The sequence below is a fragment of the Erythrolamprus reginae genome, chromosome 5, assembly GCF_031021105.1.
Source record: "Erythrolamprus reginae isolate rEryReg1 chromosome 5, rEryReg1.hap1, whole genome shotgun sequence".
NCBI lineage: Eukaryota > Metazoa > Chordata > Lepidosauria > Squamata > Dipsadidae > Erythrolamprus > Erythrolamprus reginae.
In genome coordinates, this window is record NC_091954.1 from 72,513,396 (window position 1) to 72,535,323 (window position 21,928).

General features: G+C 40.4%; 1 protein-coding gene across 17 annotated transcripts in view; it reads right to left on the reverse strand.

Moving 5' to 3' along the window:
* IGF2BP2 (insulin like growth factor 2 mRNA binding protein 2) overlaps window positions 1-7,133 on the reverse strand; it is an 81,242-nt gene extending 74,109 nt beyond the window's left edge. For 2 of the 17 annotated variants that reach the window (XM_070753103.1, XM_070753102.1), the window contains exons 1-3: window positions 6,627-6,642; window positions 5,985-6,166; window positions 4,498-4,558 (exon numbers count right to left, since the gene is read on the reverse strand). In XM_070753103.1, coding sequence (XP_070609204.1) covers window positions 4,498-4,558; window positions 5,985-6,166; window positions 6,627-6,631 — 248 coding nt within the window. In that variant the 5' untranslated portion in view covers window positions 6,632-6,642. Of the gene's footprint in view, window positions 1-4,497; window positions 4,559-5,242; window positions 5,324-5,984; window positions 6,750-7,073 lie in introns of those variants that run through there. The other 15 variants (XM_070753117.1, XM_070753119.1, XM_070753114.1 and 12 more) reach the window with 13 other exon arrangements.
* Window positions 7,134-21,928: the final 14,795 nt, after the last annotated feature.

Here is a 21,928-nt window from a genome sequence, read left to right on the forward strand (position 1 = left end):
ATTTCTGAAAAATATCCCTTGTGTCCACAGTGATTTATTAATCTTAAAAGGCATATCAACCGCATCTTTATGAAATGGAGTAATTCATATTCGTAAGAGACATTTAAAAATTAGTAACATTTATATCACACCACTTAAAACAATATATAAATAATGTGGTCATTCTCAGCACATTCGGCAAGTCTTTATTAGAAATAAGGATGGGGAAAAAATCATTTCATTCCATTCATTTTTCAACTAAGGTGTCAGACAAAACTCTTTCCCCCAGAATTCCCACATAATTTGAAGACCACTAACTTGGTCTTTCTAAATCCTTTCCCAGTATCTATTATTGCTTCTTTGTTTACCTTGCATTTGAAAAGCCCAACAACAGAGACATCATAGTTTACAATCCTGAAAATCATCATGCAAACTAAATTATTTTGTGACAGTTTGTATCACAGATTAAGTTGAAACTATGACTTCTCTTTATGTTCCCTCTTTAGTAATTCTTTATGTCTCTTTACTCTTTGACCCAATATTCAGCAACTATTTCTTTCACAACTTTCTAAATCTCTCTAGATCTCTCAGGTTCTTTTACGATGCTGGTTATTTTTCATTCAGACACTACTGTGAAAGTGACTCACAGAAGCAACAAAATCCAGATGATTAAATTTTTTTTTCCTGTTCATATGAATTAACTAGAAACCAAATATGACTCTTTCAAATATTTCAATAAATTACATGTAATGGGTTTTTTTAGGACAGAGACTATGAAGCTCTTACTGATAATATTATTTTTAAATTAAATATTTCATTAGGATTTTACATGTTAAATAAGCTGTTTTAATATTTTGCAATATTTTTCAATTTTAAGTCTTTTTAAAATACATACATTTTAGTTTCTACAAAAACTCCCTATAACTGCATCTCATATAAATTTAGAATATATCACTGAAATTTCCATTAAAAAGTGTGAAATCAAAATTAGAAAGACAATAGTTATATAGATTGTTCCATTCCAATAATTATTCTATATATACTTATTTTAATTGATAAAGTTATTGAACAAATGATTTCTTCACCTAATTAAATGTTCTGCTTCATTTTATTTTAAAACAGATATTGAGAATTGATATACTGTATACTACTAGTCTTCTCCACAAATGTAATATATAGTGAAGGCAAAACATGAATATATACTCTCTAAAATACTGTTAAAACTACAAGACAGAAAAATTGTCTTTTAAAATTTGTGAGCAAATGGTCTTTGGCTATTTGACCCTATCTTCAGTATTATCATGTTCTGCAACTGTTTTCAAAGCTTAGATGATTCTTATAAAAAACGCAGTGCTAAAATTAATTTTGAAAATGGAAAGTGAACATTCAAACTTAATTCATACCTACACCACCAAGAAAAATTATACTATATAAGACTTCTCTTTACAATTCATATAATACATATACAGTATTTATATATCCTGACTCATAGATCCCATCTAATGTGTTGAATGAGAAATATGTAATTGAAGTAGACAACGATGAAGTTAGGATTCAGCAGCATCTAAAAGACTAACTATGGTACTATATTGTGAAATAAGTTCTGCTGAACAAAACCCCTAATTCTGATTATGGCATTATTTCGACAGATAATCTGCCTGAAGGTACTCAAGCTCAAAACTGTCTTGTGTCCAATACATTCATTTGCCTATAAGGTACCTGAAGATTTCTGTTTTAATTAAATATGTATTGAAACAGAAATGTTGAGTATTTGGGGCTCATTAAAATTAAGTAGAATTCTAGTTTTTAGTGGGTGCTTTGTGTAGGCACTTTTATTATAGAATGTGATATTTCAAGTTATTTCCAGACAACACTACAATACACATCATTTTTATTTATCTAGTCAGATTTAAATAATCATGCTTAATACACAAAATACATAAATAATCATGCTTAGTACACAAAATTGTAAATTTTACACTCTTGTGCCATACTTATCAAATATCAACAATGTTGGAATGCATCCCAAATACAAAATTTATCTTTATTTAATAAAATGATTAATGTATATTAACTTCCACAGCACGAAAATAACCTATTCAGGTATATAATATTTCTAACCTACTTAAATTTGGCAATATTTGCATCTCATCAAAATAGCTGCCTTGCAATCAACTCTTTTTTTAAAAAAATCTAAAAATAGCTTAAGCAAAGGACAGTGGTTTGGATTTTGAGTGCCTCAGAAAAGTTAATGCAAACTTTAAGGACTCCTGAACTTCTAACTAAACTCAAAAGTATGGTAATATTCCAACTGAATATTATCAAAGATTCTGTTCTTCAATTTTGAAGCATGGAATAAATTTTCTTAAGTTTAGACAAACATACAACATTGTAATTACATGGTTAGACGGAAAACAATAATTCTAACTGGAGTAATCAAAAAATATAATTCAAAATAGTTACAATTTTGGGGCAATCAATAAAGAGTGAATTTGATAATTTTAAGAATACATAAAGGACAAAAACAAGACAAATTTATACAATTAACATCAACAATTTCCCCCCCAAAAATCAGCACTTAACAATTAGGGTTAGTAGCAATAACTGTGTAATTCTCACATTCCCATATTTTTGTAACCTACCATTTTAAAGCACATGGCAGCACAAATATCTTTGTATAATTGGATGCAATATTTTTATCATATAACTCAAAATATTTTCAGTTATATGCAATTATATTTTATTGCATCATGCTAGAATCTGACCATATAGCATCAAACATGTTACTTTTGCATTAAAATGATTATAAATATTTCAACTAAATCTAAAACCCAATTCATGCTTTCCTAAATATCAATTTTAGTAAGTACAATGAATCTTACTTTTGTGAGAGTGTGCATACAACTACAATAACTTTTTGAACTTCCTTTAGAAAAGTAATTACAAAGGCAAGTATCATATCATGGGACCCAGAAGTATGGGTTTAAAAAAAAAGTTCTAATAGACTGAACTTATTTGGGAAGTGTCACACTGATGAACAGATAAGTTCTGAATCACATTGCACATTTTATGTGCTAAATGCTATTTTATGCTTGTGACTAGATAACACTTTGAAACAAAGAAAAACAATTACACCAATATTTTAGAAATCAACTTTTTATACTATATTTAGATTTAAGACAATTTTCTTTAAAAAACATATTCATGTACCACACATTTTAGGAATTTAAATTTTAATGTTACATTTTTAAACATTGACACTTTTTCTTAAATAGAAACTCAAATACTGTTGAAATGTATGGTGTTCTCTAACTGAATGAAGAATACTCTTAAAATCATCAAATCAGATCAAATCAAATCTTTATTCAGTTATAGACCAGCAAATTAAGATTTTTCAGAAAATTGGAAATCATTTCACACACCCAGGTGCAAAACAATTATTAATTTCATTACAAAACAATATAAAGGCAGAGTTTTCCAGAGCAACAGAGGCTCTAGTCAGTTTTCCAATTGGCTATGGAAGGTCTAGTACAAAATTTACAATTTTAAATAATTTATGTACAGAATTAAAAGAGTTTTTTAAAAAACCCAATAACACTATTCATTCATTCAAGTGTTTTAGTAATTTGGAAATTAACTTTGAATGGAGCAGAACTTTGTGAAAGCCTTTCAAAACCGTGTGGACAGATATAATGAAACAATTATCTAACAATATCAATAAAACACATTAAAATGATGATTTAAAAACATACAATTTCACTGCCCTCTCATAAAAAAACATGACAACTTTTTGGAATATGCGTCACTTTAGGACAGTGGAAAATATCATGCCAACATAGAATATAGGAAAACCAGAATAGCAAATTAGAAAACACTAGTATCATCCCATGTAACTCACATTTCTGCCACTGATTACTACTTTTTGAAAAAGTACCACAAATAAGACATGGTTTATACAAGTCACATAAAAGAAGCTTTTAGAAATAAATCTTCCCCACATAGTTGAGGCTTGGAAGCAATGAAGTAGCTTTGAGTACAACTTCTCCCAGATAGGCTGAGTTACAGTTCCCATCCTCTTAGGCAAAGTTGTTTTTATATTTATTTTATGGAGCTAATATATGTAAAGATATGGCCAGGGATATATAGCCATATCTTTACATCTGGCTGTCTGGGTATTAAAATACCTACACAACTTAATCCTTGGGAAAATCAGGGTCTCAGTTGAGAATCCTGAAAAAGTTTTTTTTTTTTAAAGTAAGGTAACATTTGTTTTACAGCATCAAGACTTTTAGAAAGAATAATCAGGTTTATTTTTAAAAAAACCAGTATGTCACAACCACATGATACAGAGGAAACTCTGGTGATTTCCAAGAAACAATAACAACTTTCCAACAACAAAAGCAAAAACGTAAGTCTTTTTCATCACTGCAGTTTAAACTTCAAGATGGAACGTTCCCCACTTATTTTTCTCCAGCTTACTAATAATTTTGTAATAACAGGAAGAACAAGTATTTTTACCTTAGTTTTTTTGGGACCGAATAATCCACTTCCATGACCTTGCCATGCAACTCTGCTTTACCTTAAAAGTAAAAAAATAAAAAAATAAACCAATCCATTTCCAAGTGCCATAGAGAGTTCTGATTGCTAAGCATCTCAGGCAACTTCACTGCGGGCATATCAATTTTTTTTTGGGGGGGGGGGATCCCTGGTGTTGATGATAGAGAACGGAAAAGGAGAGGAGTTTGAGGAGGAAAACAGCAAATAAGCCATCTTCTGGGAGTTAAAAAAAAACCTAAAAGCAGAAATGGGGCTTCGAAAGCATTTCAAGCATGCTGTTTGGGGGAGGGGGACGCAGCCGTCTTTGTTTCCTCAAGTGAACTACTTGGCCAAAGAAACTACTCCATCCCATGCCCGTGGAAACCTCTGACGGGGGAGCGGGTGCCCTTCCGCCCGTCAGGATCTACAATTGGGACCGTTCACACGCATTCTTGCGCCAGCGCAGCGGTTCAGCCCAAAGAGACTCCGAGCCTGCTCCGTTGGTGCGCACGCGGACCTCCCTCCCCCTCTCCCGCCGGCCCAGTCAGGTAGACTTCTTCTGCCCAAAGTGTAGCAATAGCAAAGTTTTGAGTCCGCAGACAAAACAGCCCCACGAAAGGGCTGGTGCTTAAAACAAGCTGGACTCGCCCCACCTGGGCTCCGGCTCTAATATTCAGCCGGGGGAACGAAGCGGCGAGGTGCGCGTGTGAGGGAAGGGCCAACTTACTCCAACCGGTCCGCTCCAGGCCGGCCCGCTCCAACCCGCTGGACTGGGTCTGCCTCCCGGGGCTGGCCCAAACGTCCCCCCTCCGTCAATTCAAGCCGCGCTCTGCTCGTCCCTGGTGTGACTGGCCGGCCTGAGGGCTGCGCGTCACTCCGGGCCCCCGGGCAGATTTGGGGCTCTTTGCTCGGGGCTCCCGGCGAGTTGGGACAGGGCACCTCGTAGAAAGGTGCCTCAGATCTAGCGGATGCCGGGCCAACGAAAGGGAGCGGTACCCCGCGCTCGGGAGCCGCTCAATAAAATCGGAGAAAAAAATCAGCGAAAAATCCCTCCCTCGCATGCCGGGCCGCCCGCTGAAGCGCAGCGCGCTCAGAGGCGAATGGGAAAGGGCGCCTCAGGCGCGGGCACCGGCTCAGAGACTCTGGCAAGCCACGCCGCCCTCCGAGGAGCATCAAGGACCGCTTCGGTTCGGTCAGGGGGGGAGGGGAGCAGGTCACCTTTTCTCCGTCTCTCGCGGGGGAGCGGAGCCAACGAGGGAAAGTCCCCCCCTCCGCTCACACACCCCCTGCGTCAACCTCTGGCTTCTCCCCGAGACCCTCGCTGCCCTGCCGGCTCCAAGGGGCCTGGTCCATCCCGACGGAGGGCGGCATAGTGGCCAGGAGCCAGCCGAGGGGAGGTCAAGGCGAAGAGGTATCTGCCGCGCGCCGTCTCCCCTCAAGTCCCGAGCGCAGCGCTTCCTGAGGCTTACCGGAGAGAGTTTCGATGGCGCGGATGGCCCAGTTCTGGTCCGGGTAGTCCACGAAAGCGTAGCCGGACTTGAGCAGGACCTGCCCGGTGAGGGGCAACTTCCTGTCGCCGAAGAGCTGCCGGAGCTCCTCGGCGGTCACGGCCGGGCTCAGGTTGCCGATGTATAGCTTCTTCATCGTCCGCCTATCAGGAGGGGGAAGAGTCGGAGGGAAGCCAAGGCCGCCGCGGCCGCCACCCCCTCCTGCTTTCCTTCCTACCACCCACCCACCTAGTGAAGCCCTCGGGAAGCCAGCACCTCCCCGCCGTCGGCCGGCCCAACCCAGCTTAGCCGCTCCTCCTTAGCTGCTTACAACAGCGCCCCGCAGCCGGGCGGGCAGCGAGTAAAGCGAACGGGCGGAGCCGAGCCGAGCCCAGCTCCGCGCAAGCCCTCCCTCTAGAGCTCTCCGGGTCCTCAGTCCCGCCGCCTGCCTCGCCCGGGACAGACGGCGGGGGGGCGGTCGGGACAGCGGTTTAGCCTGCGAGAGACTCGGCCGGGACACGGAGGCAACACATACACACTCACACACACACTCACACACACACACAGAGGGAGGGAGGGAGAGAGAGAGATGAACGAGCGGCGCCACGGCCGAGCAAGCCCCACCTCATCCAGAAACACGTAGCCACGTGCTCCGTTGGGCTTCGCTTCGCGCCCACCCTGCCCCGGATGGCTCTCCCGAAGCTCGCGCGGTGGGCTTGGTTTTTCTCCCCCCTCCCACACACACTTTCTCTCTTTCTTTCCTTCTTTTCTTTCTTTTTAAGCCGGAGGAACTCTCGGAGCGCCGCACGTGAGGCGGGAAGCCCAAAGTCCGCGCCACCGGATGCCTGAAAGCGGCGGCTCTGCTGTGGGTGGGGGGGGGGGGGCGAGACTGAGCGATTCTGAGGTAGCGCTTCGCCGACGGTCTGAGGGCGCCAGGAGAGCGAAAGGCGCCGTTTTCCCGGGCAAACCTTTTCAGAGGGGGCGGGGGAGCGCGCGCACGAGGGGCTCACCCCCCCCAAACCTCGAGATTGTGTGGCGAACGTGCCGTTCTCGAAGCGCCCGAATGCTTACCTGGCGGGGGTGGGGCGGGAGACGGGAGGGGCTCGCGGTTTCTCCCTCCATCGTTTCTAACCGCGGGTTTTACGAAGGGAGGCAGAAAGCGAACTTTTCTCCCCCTTCCCCCCCAAACGAGTCTCTGAAGTTTTTAAAGGCTTGGGTTGGTTTGATGGGCATTTCGTCTTTCCTTCCAGCCGGGATCAGCCTATCGGAAGAAGCGAGGAGGGAAAAGCTTGTTTATTGTGAACGAAAGTCGCAAAACCGTAATGGCCGGGCACTTCCTGCTGCTCGGGCCGGTTGGGAACGCTTTGAGATGCTTCGGGTGTCCTCCCCCCCTCGATTTAATCCCAGTCTGTCGGTTGAAAACCAGGTGGACTGATATCGCAAATTCGTGCCGTATGATTTTGAGTCGGGGAATAAGGACTCGGAACCTGGTTCGTCCGTATTCTCGTGGCCCCAGCCTGTGATCTACTCACAGAAATGGTGCGCCCCCCCCCCAGTTGACCTTGATGCTACGTGATTCTGAAAGGAAGAACTGGCTCTGTCAACAAACGGAGCTTTGCTATGAATTGTATGTTTATTATTATTAATAATTTTTATATTATTATTATTATTATTATTATTTTATTATTATTATTAATATTGACTGTTTCCTCATTGCTTATTTGTGCCCTATGACAATCCTTAAGTGTTGTACCTCATGATTCTTGACAAATGTATAATTTCTTTTATGAACACAGAGCATATGCACCAAGACAAATTCCTGGTGTGTCCAATCACACTTGGCTGATAAAATTCTATTCTTAATTTTGTTGTTGTTGTTATTACTAAACTTCTCTTAACGGGGACTTGGATAGGGACAGAATGAAGCATTTTGGGAAGTTCTCCCTCCCCACCATCACTTGTAGCAGTCAACTGTATTATCATGGTATCTATCAGGTGATTTAAATGCTAAATAGTGATATTACAGGCACAATCAGGGTCATGTGTAGCTTTTGTACTACTTTTCAGGCTTGTCAGAATGTCTTTTGGTTGCATGTTGTCACAATTAGGTGAGAATGCCACTTTTTCTAGCAGAATATGCTTACTAGGCATTGCTGCTAAACACTGCTTCTCAACCTGGATTTTAGCGACCATTTTCCCACCTCTGTTTTATCTTCTAGAGTTACTGGAAAATCTTAGTTGAAATTTAAAAAAAAAGACTGTCTTTATTACCAAAACAAGGCATACAAATCCAATAAATAAATAATAAAAAATAATAATTGTGATTCATGGAGAATCCTATGAGATGTTCTAAATCCTTAGTGAAGAATTTGTTATTTTGAAGTCACTGGATGAAGTTTATTTATCAAGATTTTTATCTTCAAGGTGCTCAGAAGAACAAAGGTTTTAAACAATACCTCCTTAGTTAACAGAGCATAATGATATATAACCTACTGCCCAAATTCTTAAGAAATGGTGATCCGTGGGCAATATTTCTGGATGCCTCTTTGGTGAAGCATGTGTAAAAAATTGTTGAGATTGATGACATCCAAATATAGTATGTGAAATGAAGGTCAATATTAATGTCTGAAGTTGATTATTAGTTCTACCTCCCATCTGAATTGAAAACATTTTGACTAATCCAGTAATTAATTTACATGGAATGCTGTACCTTTCCCCCAAATATTGAAGAAGCTTGCTTTATCCAGAATAATAAATCAGAATTGTATAAAAGTTTTGCAGCTTCTTTCTCAAATAAGAAATAGAAGGATTATGCACCTACAGTTAGTAAATATAAATGATTCTTAATAAATTGTCATTCATATTACTTGCTTATTTTTTATATTATCCCCTGTAGTGGCAACTTAGTTTACCTTTGATAGAGATATCTAACAACCTTTTGCTTTCTTCTAATTATCCAGTTTCAGTTAAATTAAATTAAAAGGTTGGCAGAGGGGGGGGGGGATTTAAAAGAGCCAAACCTTAAACTTTCTAACCTTTTGCAGAAAATTGTTTTTTGCTTCATATGTCATTCCACTTTATCCTGTTGTGTTCCTGTGGCAGCCCTGATTTCTCTAGCTTCTCAATGCCCACTGCCTCCCTTTCCTGTCTCCTTGCATTTCAGATGCTCCATTCTCTTTTTCTTCAGCTTCTGGGCACTGGGGAGTGCTTTCCAATGTTTTCCTTTTAGATGTTTAATTGAAGGTATGGGATGTTTAATAAAAGACTGCTGCCAAAACTGGAGCCATATATGCCACCTTGTTTCTCAGCCTCTGCATACTACGGATGATGCGTTTGCTTTTGCTGCCATCTCCTTTGCCAGTTTCTTGTAAATGTGCTGCAGAGTCCTGGCCCTGTGCCCTCTTGTAGCCACTGGATACATAAGTTCACCCTTTGCTTCTTTCTTCCTTCTTCTTTCTTACCTCTGGGTTTCACCAGATTGCTCCTTCAGATGGATGCAGGAATCTATTTCACAATTTTGTGATAATTTATTTATTATTTATTTATTATTAGTTGGACTTGTATGCCGCCCCTCTCCGAAGACTCGGGGCGGCTCACAACAAGTAAAAACAGTCACAACAATCCAATTAATTGAAATATTTAACGATTTAAGAAAAACCCCATGTAATAGCAAACACACACACAAGCATACCATGTATAATTAACATGCCCAGGGGAGATGTTTAGTTTTCCCATGCCTGACGGCAAAGGTGAGTCTTAAGGAGTTTTTGGAAGGCAGGAAGAGTAGGGGCAGTTCTAATCTCCGGGGGGAGTTGGTTCCAGAGAGCCGGCGCCGCCACAGAGAAGGCTCTTCCCCTGGGACCCGCCAACCGGCATTGTTTAGTTGACGGGACCCGGAGAAGGCCCACTCTGTGGGACCTAATCGGTCGCTGGGATTCGTGCGGCAGGAGGCGGTCTCGGAGATATTCTGGTCCGATGCCATGAAGGGCTTTAAAGGTCATAACCAACACTTTGAATTGTGACCGGAAACTGATCGGCAGCCAATGCAGACTGCGGAGTGATGGTGAAACATGGGCGTACCTAGGTAAGCCCATGACTGCTCTCGCAGCTGCATTCTGCACGATCTGAAGTTTCCGAACACTTTTCAAAGGTAGCCCCATGTAGAGAGCATTACAGTAGTCGAACCTCGAGGTGATGAGGGCATGAGTGACTGTGAGCAATGAGTCCCTGCTATGTGCTTATTATGTGATTATTATTTCTTCCTAAGGAACTAAATAGCTAAATGGTTCATAGTTACTTATACATCAATATCTCTGTGCTTATATTTGTCACACATTTGATTTATTATATTTCTTTCCTATTTTTCAAGAGAACTGCTTCCAATGTTATATACGAGTAGAAATAGAATAAACTTGCAGATAGAGGGGATGGCTGATTAGAATAGAATAGAATAGAATAGAATTTTATTGGCCAAGTGTGATTGGACAAACAAGGAATTTGTCTTGATGCATATGCTCTCAGCGTACATAAAATAAAATATACATTTGTCAAGAATCATGTGGTACGACACTTAATGATTGTCATAGGGGTCAAATAAGCAATGAAGAAGCAATATTAATAAAAAATCTTAGGATATAAGCAACAAGTTACAGTCATACAGTCAACATGGAAGGAAATGGGTGATAGGAATGATGAGAAAAACTAGTAGAATAGAAGTGCAGATTTAGTAGAAAGTCTGACAGTGTTGAGGGAATTATTTGTTTAGTAGAGTGATGGCGTTCGGGGAAAAACTTCTTGTGTCTACTTGTCTTGGCGTGCAGTGCTCTGTAGCGAACGTTTTGAGGGTAGGAGTTGAAACAGTTTGTGTCCAGGATGTGAGGGGTCAGTAAATATTTTCCCCGCCCTCTTTTTGACTCGTGCAGATTAGGACATAGAATAGAACAGAACAGATAAGGAATTTGTCTTTGGTGCATATGCTCTCAGTGTACATAAAAGTAAATACACAAATACACTTCTTCCCTTTCAGAAGTCCTTTTGTTGAATTATGGTCATTATTGTAGAAATTAGCAATACTTTGATTTGCCACCCAAATTGTGACAGAATGTGTGTATGTGTGTGTAATATATGTGTGTAGGGGGGTACACCTTCATTTTAAAGGACCTCTATACTTCATGCATCAATGCTATTTTAAGAAGAAAAAGCATATAAACATTACAGACATTCCTAGAGTGACCATGGCAACGGTATTGTTGCATGATATTATTGTTTCCCCATATTAGCTCTACATGGAAGCAACCCATCAACACATGTGGATTGGATAACCATGATATCCGAATCAACATTTATAGAAAGGTAACATAACCCAACTAGGACGAGGTGTAATGTGTTCTTCTAGTTAGATTGTTATGGCGAATGGATATGAAGAAGATTCCATTAACAGATATAGTATCAATAGAAATGTATGCTAGTATTTCCTGCTGTACCTATTTATAAATAGAGAAACATGCTTGAGGAAAACAGCATGATGCCCTCCAGATCTTTGAATTCTTATTGATCCCACTAATGTGGATTGATAGAAAAATCTCTGGTCAGCACCAGGATACCTATATTTGCAAAATAAGCAGAAATACCTCTGTGATAATTCCATAGCTTAGTGGATAAAGCAAGGATGAAAATCTACAGTTTTTCTTGAATCTGGAGATTGTTGTACACTTTGGATTTGCTTTCAAAGGGGACCTGTTTATGCTTTTTCCGGTGCCAATCCTACACTACATTCTGTTGTAACCAAGTTTGGGGGGGGGGAATAAAAAATAAATAGCTTTGACTCATGATGGGTGCTGAGTCACAAGCAGTCGGTTTAGTTAAAATTTACCCCCTTTTTCTTTGTCTTTATATAGGAAACGCATGCCAAATTCCAAGTTCCTTTGTGTTCTTTTTATAGACAATAAGATTGGTTAGTTGGTTGGTTGACTACTTCAACTTGTGCTAAATCAACAAGGATTACAGAATTAAAATGCGTGCAGTACTAGCGGTCAGATAGTTTGATACTACTGAGCAATTATGAGATCATCTGCATAGTGTCACAGTGTCTCATCTCCTAATGAGATAAGAGCAGAATGATTGTTAAGGAATCAGAGTGAGACATGCTTGCATTAAAAGGGCCAATAAATGGTTTTGATTTATTTTGTATCTGATTTTGTATCTGATTCAATGGGTGGGAAATAATGACATCAACAGGAGGGGAGGCTAAAATGTCAAGACAGTATTGGTATGCCAACCCACAAGTAAATATCATAGGCAGGTACAAAAGGATGAAACTTGAATTGAGACACCTCTTCTATCATCTTGCCTTTCCTGATTTCTTCATATAGACCAGGAGCCACCAACCTTTCGGACCTCAGGGACCACTAAATTCATAATTTTAAATCCTGTAGACCACTAATATGATAAATAGTATTTAGTGTAGAAATCTTCAAACTTGGCAACTTTAAAACTTGTGGACTTCAACTCTCAGAATTCTACGGCCAGCTATGCTGGCCAGAGAATTCTGTGAGTTGAAGTCCACAAGTCTTAAAATTGCCAAGTTTGGGGACCCCTGATTAGTGCTATATAAAAATGCAAGTAATTTTTCTGTCGACTACCAAAATTTTCTCACGGACCACCAGTGGTCCATGGACCACCAGTTGGTGACCACTGAAATATACTACTGGAGTCAGGGGATAAGACCTCTTTGGTATCAGTGAAGGTTCTCAACTTAATGGAGAAAGCATTTACCGGTATTTAAAACTGGTAACACTGGTAACACAACTGGTAACTGATCATGGTCTGGGGAATAAAAGAAAACAAAGTAATGAAGAACAAACAAAAATGTTGCCAAGAAGTTTTTGTATCATGGTTAAGGATAAACAAGGAAAAGCCTTCAGTAGTTCATTTTGAGTTCAATGAGTCATCTTTTTTATAAATGCTCCTGAATCATAATACATGTATGTTTGCAATAAGACTGAGTAACTTTTTCTGGTCCTGAGAATTATCATCTCATTCAAATATTCCCTGCAACTGAGTAAAATTGTAGGGATGCAGAGATATACAGTACACCTCTCTTGCCAGTATGTTGTTGGTTACCCAATGCTAATGGCAATAGGAAATTGAGGGCTATAATGGGGTCACTAGATGGAGGGGCGAATCTTCCTGTTTCCTTCTGTTCAAGACTGCTGGCATTAGATCTCTGAGTGCAATGAAATTAAGAAAATATGTTCTTGCATAGTCAACCTCATGTGTTCCAACAATTTATTAACCCTTAGGGATATCAGTTCATTCCAAACAATTTTTGCACAACTGTGATTATTTACGCTACATTCTTTTGAAAATAAGTCTGTAAATGTTACCCTCCTTTCAAGCATGTGTATTAGCCTGAGAAAATTCCCACATTGTTCATAACAGTTTGACTAAAAAACCTGGAATGCCAAGTTATGGAAAACAATCTAATAGCAGCCATTCAGCATTCAATAATGTCTTTCCTAATGCTGCATCTATATCATATTAGAGTCGCTTTCCACTTGTCCTACATGCACTATTAGTAGTAGCAACGTTCCCTGTAACCTGCACTGTGCACTATAGCGCAGGAGATTTCACACCTCAGTGCACGAGTTTCCAATTCCAGCGCAGAGGTCCAACCTCTGCGCTGGAATTGGAAATTAGAAGAACTGTTGCTGCTCTGCAACTATAGGGCAGCAACAGTTCCTCTCCAGTAAAGGCGGGAAAGAAAGGGGCCAATTGCAGGCTCACTTTCTTCCCACCACTTTAACCCCGAGTTTTCTCCTCCCCCCGACAGCTGAACGGTCTTTCTTGTTCAGCTGCCGGCCTGGTAAGGTAAGATAACCGTCCGGGGGGGGGGGGGGGCGCCGAGCGGGGACCCTGGGCTTGGCAGTGCAGCCCGCCGCTGGCCCTCTAACCATCCATGGGGGGAGGCAGCGAACGCATTCTGTGGGTGAGGTGCAGGCAGCCCCAGGAGAGAAAGGGAGAGATAGAAAAGAAAGGGAGAAATAGGGAGGGAGAGAGAGAAAGAAAGAGTGGAAGAGAGAGAAAGGAAAGAGGGCAGGAGAGAAAGAGAAAAGGAGAGATAGAAAGGATGGAGGGAGAGAGGAAGGATAGAGAGACTCTATTTGAAAATATTCTATTGAAAATGTAGAATTATGGACGTCAGAACTTGTGCATGCATGATAGTGCGCGCCCACACTTTGTTTGTTTGTTTGTTTATTTATTTATTTAGACTTCTATGCCGCCCAGTCCCAAAAGGACTGCCACTCAGACACTATACTTTTCCGCCCACACCGGAAAAAAATTAGAGGGAACATTGAGTAGTAGTGGACTTTGAGTTTTTCCTATTTTTTCCTCCAGCAAATGGATTTCATGAATAGATTTTGAGAAATATTTGTTGTCATCAAGAGAAAAACTATATTCCTAGTTTCAATCAGCTCACAAAAAACAATTGAATCTACAAATGTAGACTAATACTTTTTTAAAAGCATAAATGCATACTGCATCTCATTCACTAGCAGTACAGAAGAGCTGTTTACTGACCAGAAGTCTTAAATTGTGTGCTTTGGTGTAAATCACAAAGGAGCTAATAAATGTCTTATTCCTTGGACATACTCATCAGATAATGGAAAGTGACATAAAATAGGATAAAAAGTGGTATCTAGAAACATAGAAACATAGAAGACTGACGGCAGAAAAAGACCTCATGGTCCATCTAGTCTGCCCTTATACTATTTCCTGTGTTTTATCTTAGGATGGATATATGTTTATCCCAGGCATGTTTAAATTCAGTTACTGTGGATTTACCAACCACGTCTGCTGGAAGTTTGTTCCAAGGATCTACTACTCTTTCAGTGAAATAATATTTCCTCATGTTGCTTTTGATCTTTCCCCCAACTAACTTCAGATTGTGTCCCCCTGTTCTTGTGTTCACTTTCCTATTAAAAACACTTCCCTCCTGAACCTTATTTAACCCTTTAACATATTTAAATGTTTCGATCATGTCCCCCCTTTTCCTTCTGTCCTCCAGACTATACAGGTTGAGTTCATTAAGTCTTTCCTGATATGTTTTATGCTTAAGACCTTCCACCATTCTTGTAGCCCGTCTTTGGACCCGTTCAATTTTGTCAATATCTTTTTGTAGGTGAGGTCTCCAGAACTGAACACAGTATTCCAAATGTGGTCTCACCAGCGCTCTATATAAGGGGATCACAATCTCCCTCTTCCTGCTTGTTATACCTCTAGCTATGCAGCCAAGCATCCTACTTGTTTTTCCTACTGCCCGACCACACTGCTCACCCATTTTGAGACTGTCAGAAATCACTAATCTAATTAAATATAATTGTTTAATTTAATCATATGACAGGGAATGTTTTTCCTTCTGAGGTAATACACAGTGCCATACAGAGATGCATTGAAGTGCTCATTAATCTGTCATCTCCCACAAGATCCCTTTTATTTTTTGTGTTCTCCAATCTGTACTTCAGATTCTGCTCGAGGTCCTGCAATATGAATGAGAGTAGAGATAGCAAAGGAGGCACAATGTTCTTAGCGGGGAATGATAAGCTTCTAATTTTTGAATTGAAACAGGCATTAGAGCATAAGAATTAAGAGTAGCTTGCATTACACAAAAAACACATGATTGGGGCATTTTTATAGCTTATACAACCCATTTTTAAGCAGTACCTAAAATTTTCCCTTTCAATAGTTTTTTTTTTCTTTTATACCTTTTAAATGATAAGTATGTGATTCCTAACTGTTGTATTTGAATAAAGCACCTAACAATTTCAGACATATAATGCATTATATGATATATGAGTGCCATCTGCACCTCTATAACTGTCTGGTTCAGTTCTGTAACCCAACGAGACAGACACAGATTTCAGAAGATAATCAGAACTGCAGGGGAAAAAAATGCTGCCAATTTGCCTTCCATTGAGGACCTGCATGCTGCAAGAGTCAAAAAGAGGTCTGTAAAAATATTTACGGACCCCTCATATCCTGGACATAAACTGTTTCAACGCCTACCCTCAAAACGCCGCTACAGAGCACTGCACACTAAGACAACTAGACACAAGAACATTTTTCCCCGAATGCCATCACTCTGCTAAAGAAATGATTCCCTCATCACTGTCAAACTGTTCACTAAGGCTGCATTACTATTAGTCTTCTCATTTATTTATTTATTTATTTATTAAATTTGTATGCCGCCCCTCTCCATAGACTCGGGGCGGCTCACAACAGTAATAAAAAAAAAACAATGTACAATACAAATCTAATAATTAAAACTAAAAACCCATAATTTAAGAAAACATACACACAACATGCCTTACATAAACAGTATAGGCCCGGGGAAGTTATCTCAGTTCCCCCATGCCTGACGGCAGAGGTGGGTTTTAAGGAGCTTACGAAAGGCCAGGAGGGTGGGGGCAGTTCTAATCTCAGTGGGGAGCTGGTTCCAGAGGGTCAGGGCCGCCACAGAGAAGGCTCTTCCCCTGGCCTCCGCCAAACGACATTGTTTAGTCGATGGGACCCGGAGAAGGCCAACTGTGGGACCTAATCGGTCATTGGGATTCGTGCAGCAGAAGGCGGTCCCAGATATATTCTGGTCCGATGCCATGAAGAGCTTCTCATTTATGTCTGTATCACTGTAACTTGTTGCTTGTATCCTTATGATTTATATTAATATTATTTCCTGATTGCTTATTTGTACTGTATGACAATCATGAAGTGTTGTACTTCATGATTCTTGACAAATGTATCTTTCCTTTTATGTACGCTGAGAGCATGTGCACGAAAGACAAATTCCTTGTATGTCCAATCACACTTGGCCAATAAAGAATTCTATTCTATTCTATTCAGTAAATAAATTCACATTAATAATGAGATAATATTCAAGCAAAGTGTTTTCACAATAGAATCACAATTCTGGAAAGTGAAAAAAATTATAATGCTAGACAAGCATATATAGTGAAACTTGTTTTATTTAACATTTGTTTAGCCAGAAGACTACCCTGTTAATATAAAGTGATTGTTGACTATCGATTGCCAGTTGGATCTGTTCATGTACTATCCAAAATGTCCAATAGAGGGCAGACTACCTCCACACTCATAAGGCTTGATGTTGTGCAGCAGCATTCGGGGTTTTCCCACCACCTATTTCACTTCATATTTGGAGAGGTCCGACACAATAACTTGTATTGCTACTGGAAGCATGGGTTTTTTCACACTAAAGTGGTGCTTTTAACAATGAAACTTATGCAAAGAAATTTGACCTGACAAATTTGACTACATTTTTTATATTATACTGTATTTCTATTATTAGATTTCTTTGCTGGAATTTTAGGATCTAAGCAGCGGTAAAGTGCTCCCTGTTCGCTCGTGACTGTCAAGCAACTCAAGAGAGTTGTCTCCGAAGGGAGTCCACCCACCTGCCCGGTTGCTGATTTACCCCTTTGCATGCGCAAAGAATTCTGTGCATGCACAGAGGGTAAAAGAACCCAAATGTTGGCACCTGGGTCAGTGTGGGCGGAGCCTCACGCTCTTTTCGTGACCGGCTCTTCAACAACTAACAGGCACAAGCAAACCAGAAACATTTTACCCCTGGATCTAAGTCATTATGAATTTGTTTGCTTTTAAAATCTCTAGCCAAGTTGCTAAAGTGAACTATATGATCTCTAACTGATTAGATCCCTAGAGGTCAGGAGGTCTAGTGGATGAAGCTGCGAGGATGCAGTAATGGAAAAGAGATACTTTTTTTTGCTTCCATCATCATCAAATTCTATATGAATTTTCACCTACATTGGGCTTGAATAAGATCTGCAATATATGGGAGGATATATATATGTTGAATTCAGAGTAGTCAAATCTTTGACAGAAGTAGAGTCCCTTGGGATTGGGCGGTATAGAAGTTGAATGAATGAATGAATGAATAATAATAATAATAATAATAATTAATAATAATAATAATAATAATGTACTAGATTTGTAGGCCGCCCCTCTCCAAGGAATGAACAAACAAGGAAGGAAGGAAGGAAGGAAGGAAGGAAGGAAGAACAAAGATTACTAACCAGAAAACACTGAAAAACTTATTAGAATCAATTGCCAATTCATCAGCTTTCTTGGGCAATCATTCTAATAGCTTCCGCACCTCTGCGGAGAGAAATAGTTGCTATCAACCTAAATCTAAGTAGAAATAGATTCAGCAATGACAGGAATAGCTATGAAATCTGTCTCTTTGAGACCATTATCCTAACCAATAGAATAGCGATGGCAAACCTATGACACGTGTGCTACAGCTGGCACATGGACCCATATCTGAGAGTAAATGAGGTGTTGCCCTATGTCAGCTGCAGCGTGTATGCACACAATGACCAGTTGATTTCTGGCATTCTTTTCAGCCGTTTTCGTTCTCCCCAGGGTTTAAGAACGCTAGTGATGGCGAAAAATTGCCCAACGAGCTAACTGAAAGTTTGTTTCTAAACTTCTGGTTGGGCTGTTTGTTACTCTTCACCAGGATCCAGGAGGCTTTCTTGAACCCTGGGGAAAGCAAAAAACAGCCAAACGGGTCTACCAGATATCCAGAGGCTTTAGTAAGGCCTGAGTGCATGCCTGCAGGGGAGGCAGAGTGTGCGGTTGTGCACATGCGGGGGGAGGGCATTGCAGTATGGGTGTGCGCATGTGGGTACACTATCACGCATGCATGCCCCCTTTTGGCACTTGAGCTAAAAAAAAGGGTTACCATCACTGCAATAGAAAATCAAATCAAATTCGGAGTGCGATCTGCCATATGTGCTGGGCCAGAAACAAGTTGATTGAAATCCGTGGTTGGCATGGCAGCTATGAATTCCTAGGCAGCCCCAAAGCAGTCCAAGCATGGAAATTAAGATTATCTAGAATTCATCCTCTAGGACAGTGATGGTGAACTTTTTTTTTCTTCAGGTGCCGAAAGACTGTAAACTCGTGATATCGCACATGGGCAAGTGCCCACACCCATAATTCAATGCCTGGAGAGGGCAAAAGCAGCTTCCCCTGCCCCCTGGAGGCCCTCTGGAAGCTAGAAATGGCCTGTTTCCAAATTTCTGGTGTGCCCAGAAGGTACCTCCGGAACCACCTGCTACCGCATGAATCCCAGCGGCCGATAAGGTCCCACAGAGTTGGCCTTCTCCGGGTCCCGTCGACTAAACAATGTCGTCTGGTGGGCCCCAGGGGAAGAGCCTTCTCTGTGGTGGCCCCGGCCCTCTGGAATCAACTCCCCCCAGAGATTAGAACTGCTCCCACCCTCCTTGTCTTCCGTAAACTACTTAAGACCCACCTATACCGCCAGGCATGGGGGATTTGAGACATCTTTCCCCCAGGTTTATTATAATTTATGTTTGGTATGTATATGCTGTTTGGTTTTTAATTATGATAGGGTTTTTAGTTTTTTAATATTAGATTTGTGCCATTATAATATTGTTTTTATCGTTGTTGTGAGCCGCCCTGAGTCTTCGGAGAGGGGCAGCATACAAATCTAATAAATTATTATTATTATGATTATTATTATTATTCCTGTTTTGCCTTCCCCAGGCTTTAAAGGCTTCCTGGGAGCTGGGGAGGGTAAAAATGCCCTCCCCCATCCCTGCGCAGGCTCTTTGGAAGCCAAAACTCCCCTCCCAGAGTCTCTGTGCAAGCCAAAAACCAGCTGGCCGGCACACACATGCACGTTGGAACTGAGATAGAGCAGTAGCTCGCGTGCCATCAGACGTGGCTCCCTGTGGCACCTGTACCATAGGTTCACCATCACTGCTCTAGGAGTTCTGAACCACCTCCATCAACTCAGATAAGGAACCTGTTGGGTAACTGACTGGATGGTATACCAGGAGAATCCACATTTTCTTCTGAATAACCAAAACTAGATATCAATATTTTAGATTGATGCCTGAATGGACAATAAGCCTGGAGAGAGAAAGAGATCCATATACTGTATTCCAAAAATTCTCTTGCCCTGACCTTCTGCTCTTTTTTGGTGCTATACCAAGCATTCCCTAGTTATCCAATTCAGACATTTGTGAAACATAGTAGAGCAGTCTTCTCATGCACAATCAAATCTTAGATGAGAAAGGTCTTATCTACCAGTCTGGTGCTTAATAGCAAAACCTGCAGATCAACAACAAACCAACATGAGTTTATCTTGGTGAAAAGTAATGGAGTCAGTTGATGTTTGGGCTTCCATTCATGTTATGGTAGCCAACTGTGATTTCTCTGCTAAAGCCCTTGGAGTAAAAGTGGAGAAGCTGGAAAGCTGTAACTGTAAGTCAGTGAAACTGGAGTCTTTTTCTCATGAAGGAATTCACAATTAACTTTGATCTTTGGCAGCAGCCTAGTCGCTGGTTTGTTCTCTTTTAATTCCTCTCACTGAGAGGCTGCCTAGATGAACTCACATGCATGAATTTGCCTTGTATAAATGATGCTTTCTATATAAAAAAGATTGGTTTGAAATATCATCATGTGGATTCCTCCTTTGTTTTCAATCTGTGTAGGTCCGGGATAGAACAGAAGTTATTAGGACAACAGGTACTGAGAAGTGTGCTAAGCCCATGGAAATGGAAAAACGTTAGGTAAAAAACACTGGCTCCTCCTAGATTATCTGGACTATAGGAGTGAGTGATGGAAACATTCAGATACACTTGTAAGATTTTATTACTATAACCTATCTCAATAAATCCTCCTGTGGAGTGTTTCTCTTTATTCTATCTCATAGTGATCTTATGTTCTTATAAGCTCTGGCTGCTATGACTAGAAACTAAACTGCTCTCATCTCCAACCATTAGATGTGTTTGGCTTCTTTAGAAGACAGGGACCTCCAAGTTGCCAACTCATAATGCACTTCCAATGTTGTAAATTTTATACCTAATCACTCAGTAGTTTTAAATAGATGAACTTGCATTGAGAGAGGCCAAGGAGGAAATTGGCATACCAACATACTACTTGAAGTATGAGCAGAGAAAGCCTTATTTCCAGGATGAAATTTGATTCATGTTAAAATTCAAAAAAATGTGAAATATGATTTGAAAGCGGATATAACACATGGCCGTCACTTTTACCTGGATATTTAAATGCTGAATTGCAATGCAATATCTTTCTTTGGAGGTAATGACACTAGACTGATCTTGATATCTGTACATGCTCCTTAATGAAGTGACTCAAATAGCCCAAGCAAGTTTTTGGTTGCTATATCAAAACTTCACAGCTCTGGATACAACTCAGGGTTCCTGACAAGTCAAACTGAGCTTGCAACTTGAAGTTGGTTGAAAAGGGTAGTTCTGAATTTGAAATACTGATTCTAAGACCTCTGACAAATTTTATTTGTACATAGTTACCTGGTACATAAATCATGTTTTTGTCAAATGTATAGGTGTTTGCAGGCTGTGCAGTAGCAATTTGACAAAATGTGATACACCATCAGTGCATTGATTTAAATCCAGGACTGCTTTTGGAAATTACAATAATTACGGAATAAACCTGTGACAAATTTTTATTGTGGAAAAATAACTATGCCTAAAAAAGATGCTTGATGTTTAGTTTTGATTAACAAAGGACCAAATGTTACGTACCAAGGACTTGGGTTGGGATATAGTGAGATCACCCTCTCCTCGCTAAAACATAAAACAGTCATAAATTTAGCTTCCTTTATTTGGAAGGGAGAGAAAAATAATTCAAAAATAATGCTTCTGAACAGAATATCCCACTCCCTACCCCTGGAAAAAGTACAATTGACAAGAGTTCTGCTCTTTTCTGATCTGAAGCTTTGACTAAGGCAGAGTGGGCACCTATGATGACTCTCAGAATTCCCGAGTCATCCATTTGAACATTTCTTTTGGCTATCCAGTGATCATTGCCCTTGAAGA